This window comes from Arachis hypogaea, chromosome 18 (assembly GCF_003086295.3).
Source record: "Arachis hypogaea cultivar Tifrunner chromosome 18, arahy.Tifrunner.gnm2.J5K5, whole genome shotgun sequence".
NCBI classification, from domain to species: Eukaryota; Viridiplantae; Streptophyta; class Magnoliopsida; order Fabales; family Fabaceae; genus Arachis; species Arachis hypogaea.
In genome coordinates this window covers 134347092-134369005 of record NC_092053.1, presented here as the reverse complement: position 1 = coordinate 134369005, position 21914 = coordinate 134347092, and the positions used below count along the sequence as shown (strand labels likewise).

At 29.7% G+C, this 21914-nt stretch overlaps 4 protein-coding genes across 8 annotated transcripts; 1 reads left to right on the top strand and 3 right to left on the bottom strand.

Annotated features, from left to right (window-relative positions):
* Nucleotides 1-1131: 1131 nt before the first annotated feature.
* On the bottom strand, nucleotides 1132-4841 carry LOC112772952 (protein NUCLEAR FUSION DEFECTIVE 4). Of its 2 annotated transcripts, none has more exons than XM_072224671.1 (3): nucleotides 4272-4841; nucleotides 2225-3168; nucleotides 1132-2150 (listed from the first exon to the last, which is right to left on the bottom strand). In XM_072224671.1, the coding sequence occupies exons 1-3, from the start codon at nucleotides 4614-4616 to the stop codon at nucleotides 2126-2128; spliced, it is 1314 nt and encodes a 437-aa protein (XP_072080772.1). In that variant the 5' UTR covers nucleotides 4617-4841; the 3' UTR covers nucleotides 1132-2125. The 2 variants fall into 2 exon arrangements, with proteins under 2 accessions (XP_072080772.1, XP_025673762.1); XM_025817977.2 differs by having other exon boundaries at nucleotides 1132-2002.
* Nucleotides 4842-8737: 3896 nt separating this feature from the next.
* LOC112772995 (thylakoid lumenal 17.9 kDa protein, chloroplastic) lies at nucleotides 8738-12078 on the bottom strand. Its single transcript, XM_025818031.3, has 4 exons — nucleotides 11714-12078; nucleotides 11152-11266; nucleotides 10903-10972; nucleotides 8738-9093 (listed from the first exon to the last, which is right to left on the bottom strand). Exons 1-4 carry the CDS (start codon nucleotides 12025-12027, stop codon nucleotides 8864-8866), a joined length of 729 nt encoding a protein of 242 aa, XP_025673816.1. The 5' UTR covers nucleotides 12028-12078; the 3' UTR covers nucleotides 8738-8863.
* A 654-nt stretch (nucleotides 12079-12732) lies between these two features.
* Nucleotides 12733-17720, bottom strand: LOC112772014 (protein-tyrosine sulfotransferase). 3 transcript variants are annotated; one of them, XM_025816895.3, is made up of 13 exons: nucleotides 16968-17720; nucleotides 16727-16792; nucleotides 16402-16564; nucleotides 16237-16308; nucleotides 15769-16057; nucleotides 15274-15414; nucleotides 14880-14984; nucleotides 14634-14775; nucleotides 14284-14330; nucleotides 14097-14165; nucleotides 13880-13999; nucleotides 13566-13710; nucleotides 12733-13387 (listed from the first exon to the last, which is right to left on the bottom strand). In XM_025816895.3, the coding sequence occupies exons 2-13, from the start codon at nucleotides 16773-16775 to the stop codon at nucleotides 13353-13355; spliced, it is 1377 nt and encodes a 458-aa protein (XP_025672680.1). In that variant the 5' UTR covers nucleotides 16776-16792; nucleotides 16968-17720; the 3' UTR covers nucleotides 12733-13352. The 3 variants fall into 3 exon arrangements, with proteins under 3 accessions (XP_025672680.1, XP_025672678.1, XP_025672679.1); XM_025816893.3 differs by having other exon boundaries at nucleotides 13579-13710; XM_025816894.3 differs by having other exon boundaries at nucleotides 12733-13384; nucleotides 13579-13710.
* A 416-nt stretch (nucleotides 17721-18136) lies between these two features.
* On the top strand, nucleotides 18137-21142 carry LOC112772222 (mediator of RNA polymerase II transcription subunit 30). Of its 2 annotated transcripts, none has more exons than XM_025817122.3 (4): nucleotides 18137-18801; nucleotides 19435-19530; nucleotides 19836-19999; nucleotides 20750-21142. In XM_025817122.3, the coding sequence occupies exons 1-3, from the start codon at nucleotides 18391-18393 to the stop codon at nucleotides 19932-19934; spliced, it is 606 nt and encodes a 201-aa protein (XP_025672907.1). In that variant the 5' UTR covers nucleotides 18137-18390; the 3' UTR covers nucleotides 19935-19999; nucleotides 20750-21142. The 2 variants fall into 2 exon arrangements, with proteins under 2 accessions (XP_025672907.1, XP_025672906.1); XM_025817121.3 differs by having other exon boundaries at nucleotides 18168-18801; nucleotides 20753-21142.
* Nucleotides 21143-21914: the final 772 nt, after the last annotated feature.

Below are 21914 nucleotides of genomic sequence, written 5' to 3'. Positions count from 1 at the left end.
AAGTTTTTAGTTCAAAAAATACTTATTTTAAAGGAAATGTGATAAAAAGTAATAATATTATGAGAAAGGTTATTTTTTTAATTTTTTTATAAATTTTTAAATAATTTTTAAAAAAAACTATAATTTGACTTTGAAATTTGCACCAAATATTAATACTACTACTTTCATAAGTTAAAAACTCAAAAAAAATTATTTTTAAAGTTTCCAAATGAGTCTTTAAAATTATTTAAATAATTTAGATTAAAAAATCAAAATATAAAAGAAATTCAATTTGGTTTGAATTTTTTATTTAAAATTAATTTTTTTTAAATAATTTAATTTGAATTTAATTTAAATTTCAAAATCTGAATTTTTATTGTCCAACCCTAATTAAAATTAGTTTTTTTTTTAATGGTTAGATTTAAATTTGGCAGCCATCATCTTTTTTTATTCATAGTAAATGTTTGAGAATATGTTTTTAGAAGTGAGATTATGTCATCTCTATATCATCATCCGTAATTAAAGTAATATTTCACGGTCCCCATTGCTTTGTTATTTTCTTTACATTTTCTCGATTTAAATTTCTTTTTTGGTATTTATGGTATTTTTCAGTTCAACAGACTACAAATTAATTTGTCATAGATCTGAATTTTATTTAAAGGTTTACTGTTGGCCAAAAAATTATTACATGTACAAAGCGAAATTTAAATTTCTCACACTTGCTTAAACGAATAAGTGAGTTTATCACTCAATCAACGCAAATTGATTCTCGTTTCAATTTTATATCCCACACACTATAATAAATACAATAATATCTTTTCAAACAACATGACACATATCCAAATCCACAAAAATGACAAGAGGGCCTGGGTTCCAATTACGGAGCCCGTAACTAATTAGAAAATATCTTTTAAAATATGATTTATTGCAAAGTTAAATTCTTATTTAGAATTTAATTTTGATGTACTTTTAATATAAAGTAGTTTTACATATGTATTTAATTACATAATGCTACATCAATAAAAATAATTACTTTTTATATTGACCGCATAAATAGTCATTTAAAAGGACAAATCTAATTGTACAACTGCATAAAATTGATATCCTTAAACATGTAGTGGGTTTTAAACATCTTCAAGCTAAGAGTAAAAGGAGATACAAAATTCTTTCTTTTTATTGTTTTGATTTGATTCTTGCATATGATCTCCAAGACGGGATTTCTATATAAGCAAGCTCACACAGGCAACATGAATATAACAATCTTGGACAAGAAAGGCCACAACAATTACACATAATAGACCATGTACACATCCAATACAACATTCAAACCTAGGATCTCTGTAACTTCAAGACATTGAATTCAAAAACACTGAATCTGTCTCCATTGTCCTATATGGTGGCCAAAAAATATATTCCGACACACCTATTTTCTTGCGCAAATAGGTTTTGTGTCGCTCGATGTCTATATTTCTATCCTGAGACAGTTTTCGAACGCAATCTTAGTGACACTACTCAAGATAGAGACTTCACATGAAGTTGCGCATAGAACCTCTTAGTCCGGCAGACTAAGATCAAGCTCAAAGCTGCAGCGAACAGACAAACCACTGCGAAGATTATACATGTCAGGGAAAAGCATATGTTTCCTTCACAAACAAGCGATTCTTCGTTTCTTGCAACATAAGGCAATGTAAAGTTCAACGAGGCCTTAAGACTCTGCATTCTCTGTTTTGCTTGCTGCTCTGCATAGTAGTCATATATTTTGCTCGCGACGAATCCGGACAAAAATAGAGATCCGGTTGGGCTAGCCACAGTGAGAAAATTGTACAAAGTTCCAAAGTTCTTCAAGCCAAATATCTCCGAAGCTGCAGCAATTGCAATTGACCAGTGTGCACCATAGCCAAAACCCATTGATATGGCCACTACATAAACTTGACCAACCAAACCCATGGCATAGTAGGAGAGTCCCACTGCCATCATTCCTTGAACCACTGCCAATGCTAGAAGTCTCGAGTACGCAAAATTTCTATTTAGGGGAAAGGGTACATCAGTAGAGGGATTATAGGATTTGGAGTTTTGATCTTGGAGGGAAAGGTAAGGATGTGAAATAACTGAAGTATAAAATTAACTAAGCTTTACACTTCAACTTTCAAACCCTTCTGATCCTGTTTTTCCTATCCAAAATCAAAACTCGCAATCAAACACTAGGTTGTACTAAAATTCAAAACCAAGAAGGAAGAAGGCAAACCTTACTATAACCTCTGAGAAAAAGCCGCCGCCGACTCGGCCGAGGAAGTTTGATATGCTGATAACTGATATATACATATTGACATTGTTGTCTCCCAAGGACTGGCAAATCTGACCCATGTTGTTGATCATTGTCAAACCTGATCCACACCCCAAGACAATAGAGAAGAACATGATCAAGAAATCAGCCTTCATCAATGCTTGTGATAGGGTGAAATCATCTCCTCGATGCGGCCCATTCTTCTGCTTCAATTTCTTCACAGCTTCAGAGATTACTCGCGAAAGCTTAGCTTGAAACTTAACAATTTTCCCTGGCCTTTCCGTTACTGGCAGCCCTGTTTGCTTTTGAGCTTTATCTTCTTTGACAAGGCAAGAACTTGCACTAGTCTCATCATCTACCACACGCGTTGATGTACTTGTTCTTGTTTCTGGTTGAAGAAGGCTTTCTTGATCTAGATTTTGAGGTTGAGTAAAGAAAATCATAAAGATAGGAACTATAATTGGAAGCAAAATGAGAATGATCAAAACAATCGCGATTAATGTAATGGTGTTGTGGTCCAAATTGAACATGTTTTCTAGCATTAAAACCCCCATAAGGTATGCTGCTAATAGAAGGCAAACGCTATAGATGAACATGAAGCCAGAACCATCCTCAGAGGATCTAGAAGATTGCTTGTTGTAGCTTTCAACAGGCCTTATGATGAACATGAGAGCGCAAGAAACCATAGCAGGCCCAACTGCTATGACAAAAATCAGAGATGCTTGATCAGGGAAGCTGATCATGGCAACAATTTGAGTCCATATTGCGCCGCTTAAGCCAACAAAACCCTTCAGTATCCCCACCACCGGTCCTCGACTCTCCGGGAAACTTTGCACACAAGAAACTAGCGCGGCCGTGTTGTAATATGTAGATCCATTTTGTCCCAAGAAGATGAAAAAGCATAGCTGCAAATCACTGTCATGTTAAGAAAGTATTGACAGAATATGAATTGGGAAAAAAAAAAGTATAGCAATTAGAAGAAACTCAAGATATAATCAAGTTAAAAATGCATAGTAAGATGAATTAGGTAAGATAAATGTGACCTTGTTGATCTATGATAATAACATATTATGTGAAGGCTCTCAAGTTTATAATAGATCAAATGCTGAATTTTTTCGTTTAGGAATTTTATCAAACACTTTGTGGTCATTCTAAGCCTCTCCACAATTCAACAACTTCTTGAACAGGACAAAGAAATTGGTGAGAACTATAAAATAGTAAACAATATATAGCACTATTAAGGGGGTAATAATTGAGAAATAATATTAGACATATATAGTTTAAACCTAAAAGAGTAATAATGCACTAATCATTCGTTAATCTTAAGACTATACCTAATTCAACTTCAAAAATTAACCGAAAAAATGCAATATTAGGATTTCAACAATTAACAAAATCAAAGAGTAAGTTTCTAAAATGTACTTCGTTGATTTTACGCATAAATTAAAATTGAACAATTGTGACATATTTTAAAAATATTATTTACATAAAAATATTTTTATACAAAAATGATAACTAAAATATAAATATCTTAAGTGTCATTAGGCATTAAACTATTTGTAAGAAATGGTTTAAGAAAAGAATCGTTTTAAACTAGAAAAATATTAAAAATTAACGTATCACATTATACTAATTTATGATAGTAGCTACTTCACATTTTTATAAAAAAATTGATATTGTAAACAGTTAGATAGTTCAATTATCTTCAACTGGAAGAGCGATTTGTGTATTATTGAGTGTATTCAAGTTGTCTAGAATGATACAATATAAAAGGGTATTTATAGATACTAAGAGAATCGTAATAATAAAGACGTAATCTCCTATAATAAATATTCAGATATGCTAAATAATGCTAATTGATCCTAATTATATTCTAACAATCTAACTGTTCACAATATTATCTTTAAGTGAAGATATTTTTGTAGAATCGATGAACCAATTTACTGAAAGAAATTTGGATTGAAAGAAATTTGGATTGAGTAACTAACTAACTAACTAACTAACTTACCATCCACAAAGGCAAAGAAGGAAGCCTATGAGTGACAACAAGCCAAACAAGGCCATAACCAAAAACATTGTGAATAATCCCAACAAGAATGAGCCTCCAAGTTGGTGAAACCTCACTGATCTTACCAGCAAGGAGTCCAACGTTGTCACCAAGATCCTTTGCAACACTCAAGAACGCCACTTGTTGCTGATTGTATCCCATGCTGCTCTTGATCACTGGAGAAATGCTCCCAAACATGTATGATGTTCCTGCAAATGACATGTCCCATATTGCACACACAAACACTACCCATTTGTGTCCTATGAACTCCTTCAACTTGTTCTTCCTCTGCATTGAAACAACCATGTTTCTTAGTTAAACAATCTTGTTATGTGTTGGTTCAGGTTGCTCTATATTTTTCTCCTTTGCCACTAATTTTCTTGGTGATAGATGATGAATGATTCTGGGGTTAACTTATCAAGTTAGCATTATAACCAATATATATAATGAAGGAAGAGATGCACTCATGTATCATTGAAGGTGGAGACTCCCGTCTAGTTGTATTCATGTGAAGTTGATAGCTAAAAATCGTTAAATAATTTAACATATTTAATTAAATTAAAATATAATAATTTTTAATTATTAATTTTAGATAAAAACAGTTGCAGGTGAGTTTTTGCCATCATTGAATGTAAATATTATTTAGATCATATTTGTCATTTTGTGTGTATTAGTACTATATTTTTAAATTGATTCAATATACATTTTTTTTATTTTGTATAATTAGATTTAATGTAAAGTATATATAAGATATAAGTAGGGACGGACATACGGGGCGAGTGGAGGTTTTGGCCCCCTCAACTTTTTTAAAAAAAGATTAATAGTAATAAATTATTAAGTGTGATTTAATTTTTTAAAAAATTTATTTAATATTTAGTTTAATATAAATAAAAGTCCAGTCTAATTTAGATATTCATTATTTCTAATATCTAAAAAATAAGTAACAATGAAAAGATATTATTACTAATATTTTTTAATTAAATAAAATTTTTCAAATTCTATAAAGGGAATTTTTTTTCTTCTTGTAAGCGTCCTTCTTGATTTATTTGATATTAGTTTTCTCTCTTTCAACTACTATAACTGAAAGATCTTTTTCAATTATGAATATTGTGAAGAATAACCCAGAAACAAAATAAACGATGAATTTCTTGCTAATTGTCTTTTAATTATATTGAAAAGAAAATTGTTGAAAAATTTGACACAAATTCTATTATCGATGAATTTTATGATACGAATAATCGACCACTTCGTTAATAAAAAGTACATACATTTTTTTGTATTTTAAAATATATTCGCTATCAGTATATTTTTGTAATACATTTTACATTATATAATTTTTTACATAATTTTTATATATGTTATTGGTCCTCCCATGATAATATTTCTGAATCCATCCCTAGATATAAGTATGACCTCTTATATTATATGGTGAAATAGTATTGATGTGCATTTAATTAAAAATATTTACCATTGTTTTCTTTATATATATTATCACATTAAAAATAAAAAGATTACAAAAATATCTCTCATATTGATACATACCTCTTCAAAATTGAATGATATAAAAGTCAGTAACATCCGAATTAATCTCTAATAAATTTTAAAATAGATCATCAACAAATTTTTGTTACACCAAAAGTCTTAAAAATTATTTTTATTGAATAGATTAGTCTTTTAATCACTTTCAATTAAAATTTTAATATGTATGTTGAACAAATAAAATTTTTAATAAATTTTATTATAAGATAATTAATTTCAAAAACTATTAATATAATATAAATTAGTTTTTTTAAATAATAAAAAAATCAATATATATATATCTATAAAAATAATTTTAAAAAATAATAAAATTTTCTTGAAAATAAAAGATCCTATTTAAAATCTTTTAGGGACCAGTTTAAATGTTGACTATAAATTTTATATCTCATTTAATAATAATATAGAAAGAAATGTGTGTTAACTTAATATATCCAAAATTTTGTAAGGAGGAAAATATCTTTCTTGTTAAGAGAAAATCCATTGAATAATACTTTTAAACTGCTGGATATTTGTGATAGCCTATATCTTAATACTAAAGATGATAGTTTTGTAATTATAGTAAAGATATTTCTTAGTGTCTCTCTCTTGATCACTTTCCATCATGGAATTGATACTTCTTTGGAAGATATTATTCTATTAAAGGTGCTGGAGTCTCAAAAGAAATAGGGAAAATTAATTAATCCCAAGGACCACTAACAACAAATAATTATTAAAAAGGACTAATTACATTAAAATTATTTTAAAAGACCAATTTAAATCAATTCAAGGAAAAGGATTAAATAATTATTTTAAATAGACAATAATATCTTTAATCAATTTTTAACATTAAAAAAATATAAAAAAAACTTTAATTCATTTTTTTTATTTCAAAATTCCTAAATTTAATAACTCTAAATTTTTAATCTTCTTTTATAAATATTGTAATATCTAAAATATTACTCATCTAAGTCTCTAACGCTATTTATACTTAAAAATAGAGGATAATTGAAGAAATTTATCAAAAAAAAAAAAAAAAAAAAGAAATCACCAATTAGCAAAGTAAGTTTTATAGCCTAATTTAGAGCATCTAAGAATAATTTTTTTTTATACAAATTCATTTTACCTTGAGACTTGGTTATGGTTATTCTTTGAATTATCTTTGATAATTAATTTTGATATGTGATTTTTTTGTGAAAATAATTAAAAATTAAAATTACACAAAATAAAAAGATGAATAATGAACTGAAACTGAAAAAATAAAAAAAAAATCTTTTTTTTTGTTTGATATTTAAAATACCATTAGAGATTAACTAATAACGTTATTATCCTTTTAAAACAATAAATCTGTCCTTCTTTATAAATTTTATTTAAATAAATTTTTTTTAATAATAATGATATAATTAGTCTTTTTTATTAATTGGTTTTTGTTAACCGTCCTTCTTGCTAATACTTCCAAAGAAATATCAGGCCTTTTAGATCCATCACATCATGTGGGGCTCAACCTTTTGTATGTGATGCTGAAAAAATATTAAAAAATATATTTTAAAATTATAAAAACTAAGAAATAATGATGATTTTTGTGTAGAAGAATGTGGTTCAGAAGCACACATATGTATATATTATAGGAAGAATGTGGTTCACAAGCACATATATTTTAGTTGTTTTAACCGATTGATCTGAATTATAAAAAAATATATATATAATATATTAATTAAAATCAACGGTTAAAACAACTGAAATACTGGTGTTTTTTGATATACTTAAAATTTTTTTATATTATATATATAGGCTGTTGTTAACAACTGGTTATATATGATGATAAGTCATTTGAACTTATAATAAGTGAATAAAATTTAAATCTGAATAAAGATATTTATGATATTTACATCTATGGTAACATATATAACTAGCATTTTTTGTCAATTTTTTTTTCAAAAATAATTAAAAAATTATGTTTTTCCTCTGTTAGTCATAAAAGGGCAATACTATTGATCTCTTTATTCCCAATGCCTAAGATTAAGTAGTAATTTACCATCCTTCCTCACAAGAAATTCTCTACCTTGGTTTAAAATTTGGAAAGTACATAGAATATTAAATTATTAATTATTCCGTGTTGTTCTAAGGTATTTGCAACTATTTATTTTAGTTAAGTGGAATGCATCAAAAGCTAAAATATTTATATATATTTTTTTATCAACTTAAATTTTTAAAATAAATAATTTTATAATATATTGTCAGAATATTTTATGACTAAAAGATTTAAAATTTGTCTCTTATTACTTCCAAAAGAAAAGAATTTCAATATGATATAAACAATATAAAAAAATCTATGTAAAAATTTTACATAAACCTAAAATAAAAAGTTGTTAAATGAAGAAGTTTGTTAGAAATATAATTATTCATGTGTTTATTTCTATTGATTTAAATTTTTAGAATACATAATTTTATGACACATTAAAATAAAAAATATTGAATAATATCCAGAAATATGTTTCTGTCTTGGTGAGTTTGAGACTCTGAGATTAATAATAAATTAATAATTAATAATAAGCAGCAAAAACCATGAAACTGCAGACACTAAAATGTAAAATATAATAGAGGTTTAATTACTCTGCTGGTCCCTATAGTTTCGCAAAATTTTCAATTAGGTCTCTATACTTTTTTTTTCTTTTAATTGAGTTATTGCACCAAAATTTTTTTTTAATTGGGTCCCTACACTTTTTTGTCCTTTTATTTAGGTCCCTGTACTAATTCTTTTTTTTTTAGTTGGGTCCCTATAAAATTAAGCCAATTACTACTAAGAGGGACTTAATTGAAAAAAAAAATTTGGTGCAGGGACCCAATTAAAAAGAAAAAAAGTAAGGGACCTAATTGAAAATTTCACGAAACTATAGAGATTAACAGAGTAATTAAACCTGTAATAGAACTTTGTTATTTATATATTTGATATATGAGAATTGTGTTGATGACAAATGAATGAACTTTGCTAGTTTGATACAAATAATTGTAAGAAGTAAAACAAGATGAAAAGAGCATTATTCTTGTTCTTGCATGGAATCAAAAGTTGGAGCATACCATCCCAATTGGTCTCCAATTTGCTTGAGTCTTGATTCTTGACCCTTAGAATCTCCAAATGCTGTTGTGAAAGGGTATACATAAGTTACTTTTGTTGCCATACATCTGTATAAAACCACATCACCTTTCACTAGAAACTCAAATACATCTCTATCAAACCCTCCATCAACTTCTGCTTGCAGATATTGCCCTGCATATATAGATTCCTAGTATTAATGAAGTTATAATAAATACAAGGTTTAATTATTTTGTCGGTCTCTATAATTTCACCAAATTTTCAATTTGGTCCCTATACATTTTTTTCTTTTTAATTTGGTCTGTGTAACATATTAGATTTTGTAAACAAAATGCTGGAATTAACGGAATATTCTATTAAATAAAACGGATATACCTCACACTTGATTGAATATTCTTTATAATTTAACAGAATATTCGGTTAGTTTTAACGTTTTTGTCACAGTAAGAACTTAATTACAAAATCTGATATGATATAGGAACTCAATTAAAAAGAAAAAAAATATAAGAACTTAATTGAAAATTCAATAAAACTATATGAACTAACAGAGTAATTAAACCTAAATAGAACTTCATTCTTATATTGTTGCTTATGGTATATTATTTTTTTTGTTAGATATATAATTATTTATTTTTTTATGATATTTTAATTTTTTAAGAAAATAGTTCATAACATGGTGTTAGAATTTATATGAATAAAATATCTAAAATTTTATTTCAAAAGTTTAAATGAATGGACAGTGATACAAATAGTTATAGGAAGTTTACATAAATTCTTTTTTCCTTTTTTTTTTTTGTTTTATATTAAAATTCTTTTTTTTTATATAATAAAAATCAAACTTTATTTTTTTGTTATAAAAACTCTAATATTACGTTATGAAATAACTTACATGACAATTCTCATTCTTGTAAATTAAGATAGAATTTCATTATAAGACAAAGATAAATCTAAATATAATTTACAATTTGATATTAAGAATGGGTAAGATATATAACAATACATGTTCGGCTATTTAATAGTTTAACCTTTAAGGAGAAATGGTTCATGAATCATGACACTTTTGGTAATTAATGTAACTTCCTATATCATTGTTGCTATCTTGCTGATATTAGTAACAAATTGGGTCAAATATAGTTTTTGTCTCTAAAATTTGGTTAAAAATTTTAAAAATATTCCTGAATTTTATTTTGTTTTAATTTTATCAAAAGAATATTTGATTTGCATTAAATTATCTATGACGGCTAATTTTTAAAGAAATTTAGAACCAATTCAACAATAATTTCGTAAAAGCAACCTTCAACACAAATAAATCAAGCATAATTTCAATTTTTCATGTATTTTTGTTAGATTGGTCTTAAATTTTTTAAAAATTTAGTTGTTGGGGGTATATTTGATGCAAATCGAAAAATTTTAAGACGAAATTGAAACAAATAAAACTTAAAGAATATTTTTAAAATTTTTTGTTAAACTTCAAGGAGTTACCCTAACAAATTTGTATATTAATTAAAGTTTTAATTACTCTACTGGTTCCTATAGTTTCGCAAAATTTTCAATTAGGTCCCTATATTTTTTTTCTTTTAATTGAGTCCTTACACTAAAATATTTTTTTAATTGGATCCCTACACTTTTTTTTCCTTTTATTTAGGTCCCTGTGCCAATTCTTTTTTTTTTTTTTAGTTGAGTCCCTATAAAATTAAGCCAATTATTACTAAGAGGGACTTAATTGAAAAAAAAATTTGGTGCAGAGATCTAATTAAAAAGAAAAAAAGTATAGGGACCTAATTAAAAATTTCACGAAACTATAGGACGAACATAGTAATTAAACCTTAATTAAAAGCTGAATAGAGCAAGTTACATTAGTTTAGACCTGTGTTCAAAACTCAAAAGAGTTTATGATAGAAGTTTTGAAAAGAATGATTAAATTATAAAAAGTTGATATAAAATCAAACATGGATTAAGTCTTCACAGTGCAATATGCATTACCATCAGGGGTATCTTCCACAGCCTGAAATTTCACATTTTTCTGAGTCTTTAGTATTGCTTCCCGCAATTTCTGGGAAAAAAAATATATAAAAAATGGGAGAAAATTCAAGAGATAATAATCAGGAATGGCTAGAAGACATAAATGTAAAATGCAAATGTAACAAGAAAGTCACAAACAAAGAAATTAGGATAAAAGAAACACAGGGCACTTTTGATTAATTAATGATTAATGATATAATATATAGTAACCTCAATAGCATTGTCTGAGGAATTTTCTGGAATTGTCCAAGGGAGTGCAAATGATGAAGACTTAGCATTTGTTGATATACATCCTGGATTGAATGATGGGCATGGTCTAATTTTTCTGCAAGAGAATAATAATACAAAAAGATTTTTGGTAATTATAAGTCTTTTTTATAAAATTAAAAAAAAAAACACTATAAAACATGCTATAGACTACAAAATTGAGCAAAATTTCACTTATACATACATAAAACTTAGTCTAATATATAACATTTAAATTAGTTCAGATGAGACACTTTATTATCATAGAAGTTCTTGCTTTCAATCAAATGCTTAATATTCATGTTAGATCAATAAATTTTTAACAGATTTTATTATAGGACAATTAGTTCTTAAAAATATCATTATGACTGAACTAATTTGTCTGATAAAAATAATTCTCTAAAATAAAAACTAATTAGATGGCAAAATATTCAACAAAGAATTCTAGAAGAACAATTTGGATATCTACTCAAAATTAAAAATAGACAAGGCAATATATGATGAATAATTGAGAATTTTGACATACCCATTTTCCAGTCCAAGCTGTAAGTTCTTGGATTGAGAGAAAGGAGTTGTGGGAGAGATTGGTGGAGGGAATGATTGAGAATTGAGGGAAGGAATTGCAAGTGAATAATGGAAGGGAGAGGTTAATGTTGAAGCTGCAAGGGCCAAAGACAGAAGATTAGGTAGGACCCTGCTTTGTCCACCAAGTTTTGGATTATGAGGGTGAGTTTTCTTCAGTGTTGGAAGAAGATTGTTGGTGTTTGTGGAAGAAGAAGAAGAAGAAGAAGAAGAAGAAGAAGTAAGAGGAGGGAGGAATGATAGAATCATAAAACTCATGACTTCATGAAAGTGAAGTCAGTTTCTCTATCCATCTCTTCAGTTAAAAGCTTGTTAGAGCCACACAAGTATGTAGGTTCCTTTGTGAAAGGTGAAAGTACAAATTTACATACAAATTTACAGTTACTGCATTTCAAACTAAAAAGTGTTTGAGGGTGTTACATAAAAATTTAATTTTAATGCACTGTTATAACGTCATATTAATAAAAATAATTAGCTTTTATATTGACTGCGTAAATAGTTATCCAAAAAAATAGTTATAATTATACGACTGTGTAAAACATTTTATAATTATTCACACACACAATTATTACATAATAAATGATGTTTCATAATGTATTGGATAAATTGAATTGAAATTCCTTTATAACTTAATATTAATATGATCAATTTTTTATGTACATAGTATCCATCAATAAAAATATATCAATACTATTTTCATTTTCCATTGAAATCCTTTTTCATTATTATTGAGGTAAAGATTAGTCCATTTAAGTGTAGTTAGATTTGCCTCTATAAAGCTAGAAAACTAAACATGCATTAAAATCATTTTTTTATGAATTCATATTATTTTAAAAATTTTACACTATTTGTCCAATTAAATAATGCATTTATATGATTTTTGATACAGTGGATAATCCAAATACTAATGTAATAATACATCTACATAATAAACCTCATACTGTAGAATATGAAGGGTACAAGTGTCCAATCAATTATTTCCCTATTTTGGAATGCTCAATTATATCTGTTGATTCTGTTCAGTACAATGTAAATCAAAACCTTTCGTTCAAGATAAAGTTAGCAACTTCTGCAAAGCTGTGTTTAAATAAGAGTGAAAAATAACATATTGCTTGATACAAGAAATTTACTATACTTGAGGTGGTAAAAAAAAATCTCTGTAAACAAATTCACTGTGACTTGATACATGATAGGGGTCAATGACGTCCTTTAATCTATGGGAATTTTGATAGGAGTGTAGAATATGAAGAGTATAAATAAGGGCCCAATCTATTGCTCTGAATTTTCCTTATAATCATATACTTGTATGTGTAGAACTGGTTGGTACAAAAATACCATCATGATCATAACAGTTCATAGTTGCACCGAAATGTCTAAATGGTTAAACCAGAAAGAACCCCCAACCAAGACTTGAGAATTGAGCTTTCTATATGAAGGGACAAAACTAGGAACAAAAAGATGGCACTTAGTACAGTTCTTACTTAATCTTCAACGTTCTTCTTCTCAGATTTACAATTAGTAGCGATACGAAAATGAGGAAGGCAAAAGTAATTGCCAATGGAAGAAACTCCCAGAAAGTGATTTCAGAGGCATTGCTTGATATGATGTCCCATCTCTGCTGCATTTAGAAAAGGTAAAAAGCAATCAAAATTAAAAAACTCGGAAACATGCACGCCACGAAAAACAGGCCAATTCATAGTTAACCCAACTTCATAGCCTAATAAATATATCTTTTGTTACTTATCCTAACTATTTTAATACCTGTAGAGGAAAATGAAAAAGAAGAAAGATCAGACCTTCAACACATACCTCAGTGAACGTCCGCTTTGTAGCTTTATGTTGTTTATCGAAAATGGCTCTTGCATACTTGTAAAGCTCTAAGTCCAGGTCATTAAGAGACCGTATCTCTTGGAGAACATCTTTGCTAACTCGAAGACGTGCCTGTAAAATCATAAAAGTCATCGGCAAGGGATAGCACAACACTGCAAGTTAATGGTAGGCTTTTAAATTATCCAACACCCAAGTCAAACAAACAACAAGACTAGGTTTCATGCTTCATTGAACAGAATTGTGGAATGATATTCTTTTAGCATTAGATCTATTTATTTACCTCCTTAGTAAAGTTCACTGGAGAAATCCCCTTCAAAGAAGCGATACGCCGGCTTGACTGGGCCTTGCGTAAATTAGAGATGCAGCCTTCATAAGCATCCATCAGCTCTTTAGCAGACATCTGAAATCGATGAAAAATAAGCATGCAATCAGAGATTGGAAATAAACTATTTGATAAATCCATAAAACCGGCATAGTTGTTGTGGAAACATCTTTACCTTCAACTTTGTTGCTTCACCACTGTCGCTTGAAGTAACCTCACTTGCTACTGTCTCTGAGGTACTATTCTGTCTTGAAGGGAGAAATGCTATAAGAGTGCTTCCCTTTATATTTTTTAATGAAAAGGGATTTACCCTCACCCAAACTTTAATAACCAAGTAACATCAAGAAAGAGGTGCTTCTTACCTGATGTTCACTGCTATCAGGATCAAAATCTGAAACTGAACTCTGTTCTGCAGTACATGTACATCAACGATAGACGTCATTGAATTTTTTTTTTTTTCAAGAAAAAATAAAAAATATGGCCAAGAGCCCAAGACTAAACATAAGATGACAACATCAATGTCTACCAAAGTTCAGTGTAAAACGCGATATTAGAATATTAGACAAGCTCACCGATATCATCTGAAAACATTACATGCACAGGTACATAGCCTTAGCTCTAAATTCTGTACTAATTTTACAGCCCCTTTGTAACCTACGTCAAAGTTTGACCGAAACTGAAAATTGCTTATAAAGTTATATAATACACTAACCTGTTTTATCAACAAGCTCCAGGCTAGTGTTTGGAGCATTAAGCTGTGATATAACCTGAGCACCAACCACATTTGCAAACATAGTTGCAGATTCTCTGTGCTCTTCAGTAAGACCAACATATAACATATTATCCAGTTTCTTCTGCAAGATGTACAAGCACAAGAAACACATATTGAGAAAAGGAACAGGAAGAAGCTGAGAACTACATATTGAAATTATCACAACTTCCAAAGCTTATTTATTACCTTTGCAACTTGTAGCACATATTTGCCAAGAATCTTGTACTTCTGCACACAATGGCGCACTTCGTGTGCTTCTGCCAGATAAGAATTGTTCGTCAAACCTGCAACCTGATAGTCAGAGTCAAATTTTTTTTATTGATTATGGTCACCACTACCAAGAAACTAATTAATACAATGTGATGTTAATTATAGTCAAATGAAAATATATTCATCCATATTTTCTTGTGGCAACAATCAACAACATAAGATTTGACCAAAAAAAAAAGAAAGAAAGAAATTCTTGCCAACAAATTCTAGTTGAACCACTATTTGAGAAATCAGCATAACACATCATGGCAATTGCATAAAATGATGACTTAGAATCCCTATACTCGTAAAGAAATGCAAGCTGAATTACTTGGAATGTGGCTCCGTTATGTACAATATCCCTGGCCGCAGGATGATTGATGTATTCATATAATGGCATTGCAAAATCTTCCATGTCATAATAATCACCCTTCTCTATTATATGCTGTCCGTTTCTGCGCCTTGCATCTCTCTGTCAATTTAAGGTCCACATAAATCATATATGCAACGCATCGAAATAGAGAACATCATGGAGTAAATAATTTACTTTCTCCTTGGCAATTTTGGTGATTTATGTTTCCATCTTCAAAATAAGCAATTGGTTTAAACACATCTATGTCATAATCATACCATAAAAAACAAGTTATCCACCTAAACATAGACTACCTAGCAAGTCCAAGATTACTTTTCACACAAGAACCAGGCTAGATACATATGCTCTTCAATGCTACTATATCAGCAATATCCATCCTCCTCTAATAAATGCTACTATAGATGGTCAGACACAGAACTTATTAGTAAGCTTTACAAATGAAACATGATATACCCTTTCAAAAAGATCTTGCCGCATCCATGGAACCAGATACTTCCATGGCCAGATATCCAGTGTACTAACTCCTTTGGTCTTAGAGCGCAAGCGTAAAGTCATCTGTGTTGCAGATGTCAAGTTGGGATGCACCAAAAATCTAGCTGCAACCTCTATTGAAAATTCATACATACTAAAGACACGATCTACCGGATCCCTAAGTATGGTAACAACTGAAGTTCTTGCCTTCGGAAGTTTGGATGTTATGCTATAGTCATCATGTGTAACTAACAGCCTACAGTTTGGTTTGCTACAAATTGACAAACACAGAGAAAACACTAAATAAGTAATCTGTTTTCAGTTTACAGTAAACTTTTGTATGTATAATATGGCTATTCAAGAACAAACTACAACTAACAGTAAGAATATTGTGAACTTAGAGAAGCTGCTATGCTTTACATCTGCATGATAGTAAGAACAAGATAGCACCTTGGATCAAAGCGCAACTTATCATAAGAGCGAGGGCATTCCAGAGAGTTGGGATACAATTTTTTCAAGAAACTGCAAAAACACAAAGGTCGACAAACTTGTCAACAACACAGCTAAAAGTCATTCAGCTGCCTCAATAACTACATCATACAAAACAAAATTTACCAGTGAAAATATGTCCGCCCTCCCGTCCTAGGCACATGGAGGAAGAACAGCAAATCCCCCAGCGTGTGTTTATCCTCCCTGATTTCATTATCAAGTGAAGTGTATGCCCAACTCTTAACAACTCTCTCACAGTGCCCAAAATCACTTGCAAAAGCATCATTCACTAGCACCAAAACAATAAACATAGGAAAAACAATCAAAGTACTATAAGAACCATTCACTAATACCATAAGAAACGCACTCATGCATAGTTCTAAGTTCTAACACCTAAGTACTAAAAAAGAATAATTTTAACCACATTTTTAAAATCATCCACCGTTGATACCTAATAGAAGAAGAACCAGCAAAGCACAGAGCTTGAGAGCAGGATCCATGCACGAAATCCCTAATCCTGCAGCAGGCAATAGAAATCAGTCAGCAGAGTAAAAATCAGGAAAGAAAAATGACCAAAAAAACACATAAAACCTAATAATATTCAAAAAAAAAAAAAAAAAACGCGGCATCAATTTCAAGGGATTCGAAACTACGGCAAGGGAAAATGGAACAGTAGTAGGTGATGGAGTTACCACAAGATCGAGGAGGACCCACTGGAAACAAAACCTTGTTGTTGGTTGAGAAAAAGGATACTTTTTTTTTTCCCGGGAAAAGGAAATTGCGAGAAGAATTATTGGCAGTGAAGTAATGAACAATACAACACAAAACGAAAGAGAATGAAAGGTTCTGTTTTTGTGATGTATTGAATAGTTAGTTGAGTTGCTGGTTTCTGAGGAGAGTGTTGTTTTCACTGTTTCAGGCTTTCAGCTACTGTGCAATCTCTCTGAGAATGAAGGGCAAAATGGTAATATTGTCAGGCTGAACTCTCCTCTGGACGCCGACGAAGATGACTCTCCTCTGAACGGCGACGAAGATGACGCGACGAAAACGGCGACGGTTCTGCCTCTCACGCGACGAAGACGGCGACGGCGACCGCGCTGCCTCTCGCGCGACGACAACGTTCTCTGAGGTTTCTCAGGCGCGCGACGCGACGACTGCTGCGGTGCCGGTGAGAGGGATATAATTACAATAAAATATTTTACAGAGCAAATTACAATTTTTTTTATAATTATTCACACACAATATATAAAAAATAATTAATTTTATTAATGTAATATTATATAATTAAATATAAGTATAAAATTATTTTACACTAATAATATCTTAAAATTAAATTCTTAAAATCCGTAGTATATTCAATGTATTAAAAATAAAAAAAATATTTTTTAATAAATTTTAATTAAATATTTATATATTTTTTGAAAAATAAAAGATTTGATAAATATGACATGATTCTAAAATTTGATATGAGTATATAATTGAGTGGGATGAAATTTTGGGCAGACAATTGTATAAAAAGAGTAAAATATATATTTTGTCTTTAAAGTTTAGTAAAAATTTTAAAAATATTTCTAAATTTTATTTTATTTTAATTTTATCTTAAAAATTTTTTATTTGTATCAAATATACTTTTAACGATTAATTTTTTAAAAAATTTAAGACCAATCTAACCATTTATATAATATATAATATATTTTTTTGTTATAAACGATGAAGAGAGTAAAATCTAAAAGTAAAAGCTTATAGATAGAAAGTAAAAGTGCATTTCTGGCTTTTTATTTATTTAATTTTCTAGGTAAGTAAACTATAATTTGAGCATTAACCATTTTAATAATAAAATTTATAAATTAATTTTATAAAGATAAAAAATTAAAATAATAAAAGTATTCGATAGATTATTTATTTTAAATAATTTTGTCAAATTAATTTAAAATTTGGGGAACGTGGTAAAGGAGGTAAACTTGGATTTTTCTGGGTTTCACCCGAACAGATTCGAATCCCTCTGTCTCTGATTTTCAATCTTCACTTTCTTTTCTCCAAATTAGGGTTAGGGTTTTTTCCAATTTCCCACTATCAACAATCCAAGACACTCGATTGAACTCAGCAGTAACTAAAATGGAAGAGCAATCAGTAGTAAACGGCATCGTTTCAGGTTCAAGCAGTTCCAGAACGACACAGGAGCTTGCAATGGAAGGCCAGAAGTACCTCGAAGAAACCATAGAGTACGCTTTTCAGATCCTATCTTCCATGAACGACGAGCTCTGCAACCCCGTTTTGTGGTCCATTGCTTCTCCGTCTGCAGCTTCCTCAGCTTCCCCGCTTCACCATAACAACGGTCCTTCTTCTCACTCTTCCAACGGTGGCGCCGGAGATGCTGCCTCCGATAACTCCAACCACCATGCTGAGAGTGGTGCCGTTGGTGGAGGAGCTGGCGCTGGTGGCGCACTCGAAGAGGCAAGGTTTCGCTATAAGAACGCTATTGCTTCTCTTCGAAACGTTCTCGAAGCAATTCCCAATTCTCAAAAGGTACATTTTTTTTTGTTTTCAGAATTTGAAGACAAACCATTTTTATGTATGTGACAGTTGCATATAAATTAAACTCTTATTTATTCAATATATTTTATTTTTTGGCACATGCATGGTTTGGATAGGGATTAAGTTTTTAGAACTGTCAGAATACTATGGTAATTGTTGTTCATAGAGTACTGAAAATGATCTATCTGGCTGAAGGATTAACGAATGATTATCTCAAGTAAAGTGGTTAGTTAATTCTAAGTGTATGACATATTCATATGATATCAAGTTAGTTAATTATTGAGTGGTTTCAAATATTTTCTCACAAGAGTTCCAAACTTATCCATTCATGTGTTTTATATATAATTTGTTCCATGACTATGATAAACACTGGTGTGATAGTGATCTTACTAAAGGATAAAACAACAGAACCATAGTTGTAGAACTATAATACATCACCTTCACTGAACTTGTTTCTTGTGTATTATCATGTCATCTGCCGGAATTTGAACCATGCAGTGTAAAATGAAGTTTAAAGGATATTGGCATGCAAACTTGCATATTCTTTATTGTGAACTTAACAACTTTTTGTCTAGGGATGCTTTTTTCCCTTTTCCCACGAAACTAAATAGGTCGGTGTTACAGGCAAAATCATTTGACACTGGTTCAACTGATAGTCCAATGGAATTGGATGATATGGAAATTGAGAAATTGGAGGAGCGAGCCTCTTCTCTAAGAAAGGTAAGTTGCAGCGAAGTTTTTATATGTTTCTATAAACTTTGATATATTTTTATGATAAATATTTCAACTCCTGAACATTGAAATTGTCACTTTGGGCTCAAATTTTGTGTATTGGGGGATCCATGTTATGTCAGCTAAGTTTACTGGAAGCTATTTTATTCTTCTAGGGGCTTGCCAATCTAACTGGTTAATACTGCTGAAACAACTTAATTGGGTTAATAAATTTAGCTTGCTGAAACAAGCTATTTTGTTTTTCAAATTATATTTATTGTGTTTAACATTTGAATATCTGTTCGTTAATATAGGAGCTTGCCAACAAGAACATGCACCTAAAGATACTCATTGATCAACTGCGTGATCTTCTCTCTGATATATCAACGTGGCAAAGTCCTTATTCAACCTGAAGATTAGGATGAACTCTTAAATTTGAGGATAGTATCATAAAATGAAAACCTGAGTTCAGAGTACAGTAAGTGATAATTATGCCTCTTGATATTCTAACACTTGAAGTTGCATAGTTGATCACAAAAGGGATCTTTTCCTTCCCTGAGATTATTGTTTAATGTGCGATTACGATTAGAATTTTTTTACTTAACTATTATCAAAGAATTAAGTCATCCGATTGTTATGACAAGAATTGTATTTGTTACCTTATTTTTTTTATATAGGTTTAAGATTGGTGCCTTTTATTTCCAGGTCCAGTTTGAAAATTACCATATTCATTTATTTGATTTTGAGAAATATTTGATTAAGGGATGGGAAAGTGTGGCTGAGGCTTGTGTACTAGTGGCAAATATGTTTGCCTCTTAGAGAGACACACCAAGCGTGATCCCTAGTGGTTGAAAAAGAGCTTCTAGTGTAGTGTGTGAGTGGGTGTGTATGAACCAAAAAAAAGGGGATGGGAAAGTGGTTACATAGTTTAGTGATAAAAAATCTTCAAGTTTAATGAGAAAAGATCTCCCTCTTCTTTACTTGTGAGTTAAGAAAATAAAGGATAAAGGTCTTTCTCTACTTTGAGAGAGAAAATTGTTGGGATTTCAAATTTAAAAAAAAAAAAAAGAAAAAAGAAACCAAGATGAGATTGGTATCCATTGATCCTTACTCTCTATAAAGTGAAAGAATCTATACCTACCATCTTCTTTACTTTCCCTTTTATTTCTTTCATGCCTGTGATTTCTAAACATGATCCTAACAACCTTCTTTTTTCAATGTTGTGTAGCAGGATTTCTGGTCTCACGGATCTGGTGTCATTCTTTAGCGGAATTCTTTGTTTTCCTCTATCCTCAGAAACAAAAATGCTATGCGCATAAAAAAAAATCAGCCATTAAATTTGTCATCATATATTTTTGTATAAATACATTGTTTTTTAATTTATTGTCAATATGTATTTTATATTTTATTATAAAATTTATATTGTAGTTAATTTAGTGTCTTTGTTTTTGTGTAAGTAGCATGATTGCTTTGAAAAATATGCGACCCTTTAACATTTCTAGGACACTCAAAGGGATGATTTTTATTATACTGCAGATAATACATTCTCTCTTTACTGTTTCTTCTCTACTTGGGAGTTAAAGAATAGGTTTTGTAAATAAATATTATGAATTTCTGATCAGTACTTCTATATAACCCTTGAATTTTTATTTTATAAATTGCCTCCTTTTCAGGCAAGATTATCGTTGTCAACTACTTTTCAATGCCCAATTACAACACCAATAAAAGCATCTTCAATGCCCAATTACACAACCATAATAAAATCATATACAATTCAATTAAATATATCAAATCAAATACAATTTAAACATAAGTTTAACATAATGATATATATAAAATTTTTAATATATAAATTAAAATAAAAATGAACTAGAGTTATTTACACAACTTATATATATAAAGACATTTAATTAATTTTTTTTTTCGCGGATCCTTGTGAGGTAGGTATATCAATTCCTTCCTCCATCCCAATTTATCCACGGGACAGGTTTCAGTCCTGTGGGAATACTAATCTGTAGTTACTGTAGATGTCAAAAATAATATCCAAAAAATATCTTATTGGAGTTGCACTAAGTTCAGTTTGGGTAAATAGCTTAATTAATTTTTTTTTTAAAAAAAGCTTAAACAATAAATAACTATATTAAAAATAGCTTATAAATAAATTATTTTGTATTTTGATTTTTAGTTCTAAAAGTGCTTATTTTATAAAAATGTGATAAAAAGTAGTATTATGAGAGAAGTCTTTTTTTTTTTAACTTCTCTATAAGTTCCTAAATAGTTTCTTAGAAAGCCGTAATTTAATTTTAAAAATTGCACCAGACATTATTACTACTACTTTTCATAAATAAAAAGCTCAAAAAAATTATTTTAAAGCTTCCCAAACATACCCTAAA

Excerpts from the sequence above, each read along its gene's own strand:
- LOC112772952 (XM_025817977.2), bottom strand. The coding sequence starts at position 4,616 with ATGGTTGTTTCAATGCAGAGGAAGAACAAGTTGAAGGAGTTCATAGGA. Across the intron at positions 3,169-4,271 it reads CTTCTTTGCCTTTGTGGATG|CTATGCTTTTTCATCTTCTT; the intron begins GTAAGTTAGTTA and ends AGTGATTTGCAG. Across the intron at positions 2,003-2,224 it reads TTCTCAGAGGTTATAGTAAG|AAATTTTGCGTACTCGAGAC; the intron begins GTTTGCCTTCTT and ends TCCCCTAAATAG.
- LOC112772995 (XM_025818031.3), bottom strand. The coding sequence starts at position 12,027 with ATGAGTTTTATGATTCTATCATTCCTCCCTCCTCTTACTTCTTCTTCT. Across the intron at positions 10,973-11,151 it reads CCTCAGACAATGCTATTGAG|AAATTGCGGGAAGCAATACT; the intron begins GTTACTATATAT and ends TTTTTTTCCCAG. Across the intron at positions 9,094-10,902 it reads TGTGGAAGATACCCCTGATG|GGCAATATCTGCAAGCAGAA; the intron begins GTAATGCATATT and ends CTATATATGCAG.
- LOC112772014 (XM_025816893.3), bottom strand. The coding sequence starts at position 16,775 with ATGGATCCTGCTCTCAAGCTCTGTGCTTTGCTGGTTCTTCTTCTATTA. Across the intron at positions 14,000-14,096 it reads GTGAAGCAACAAAGTTGAAG|ATGTCTGCTAAAGAGCTGAT; the intron begins GTAAAGATGTTT and ends CATCGATTTCAG. Across the intron at positions 13,711-13,879 it reads CAGTGAACTTTACTAAGGAG|GCACGTCTTCGAGTTAGCAA; the intron begins GTAAATAAATAG and ends ATGATTTTACAG.
- LOC112772222 (XM_025817122.3), top strand. The coding sequence starts at position 18,391 with ATGGAAGAGCAATCAGTAGTAAACGGCATCGTTTCAGGTTCAAGCAGT. Across the intron at positions 18,802-19,434 it reads CAATTCCCAATTCTCAAAAG|GCAAAATCATTTGACACTGG; the intron begins GTACATTTTTTT and ends TCGGTGTTACAG. Across the intron at positions 19,531-19,835 it reads GAGCCTCTTCTCTAAGAAAG|GAGCTTGCCAACAAGAACAT; the intron begins GTAAGTTGCAGC and ends TCGTTAATATAG.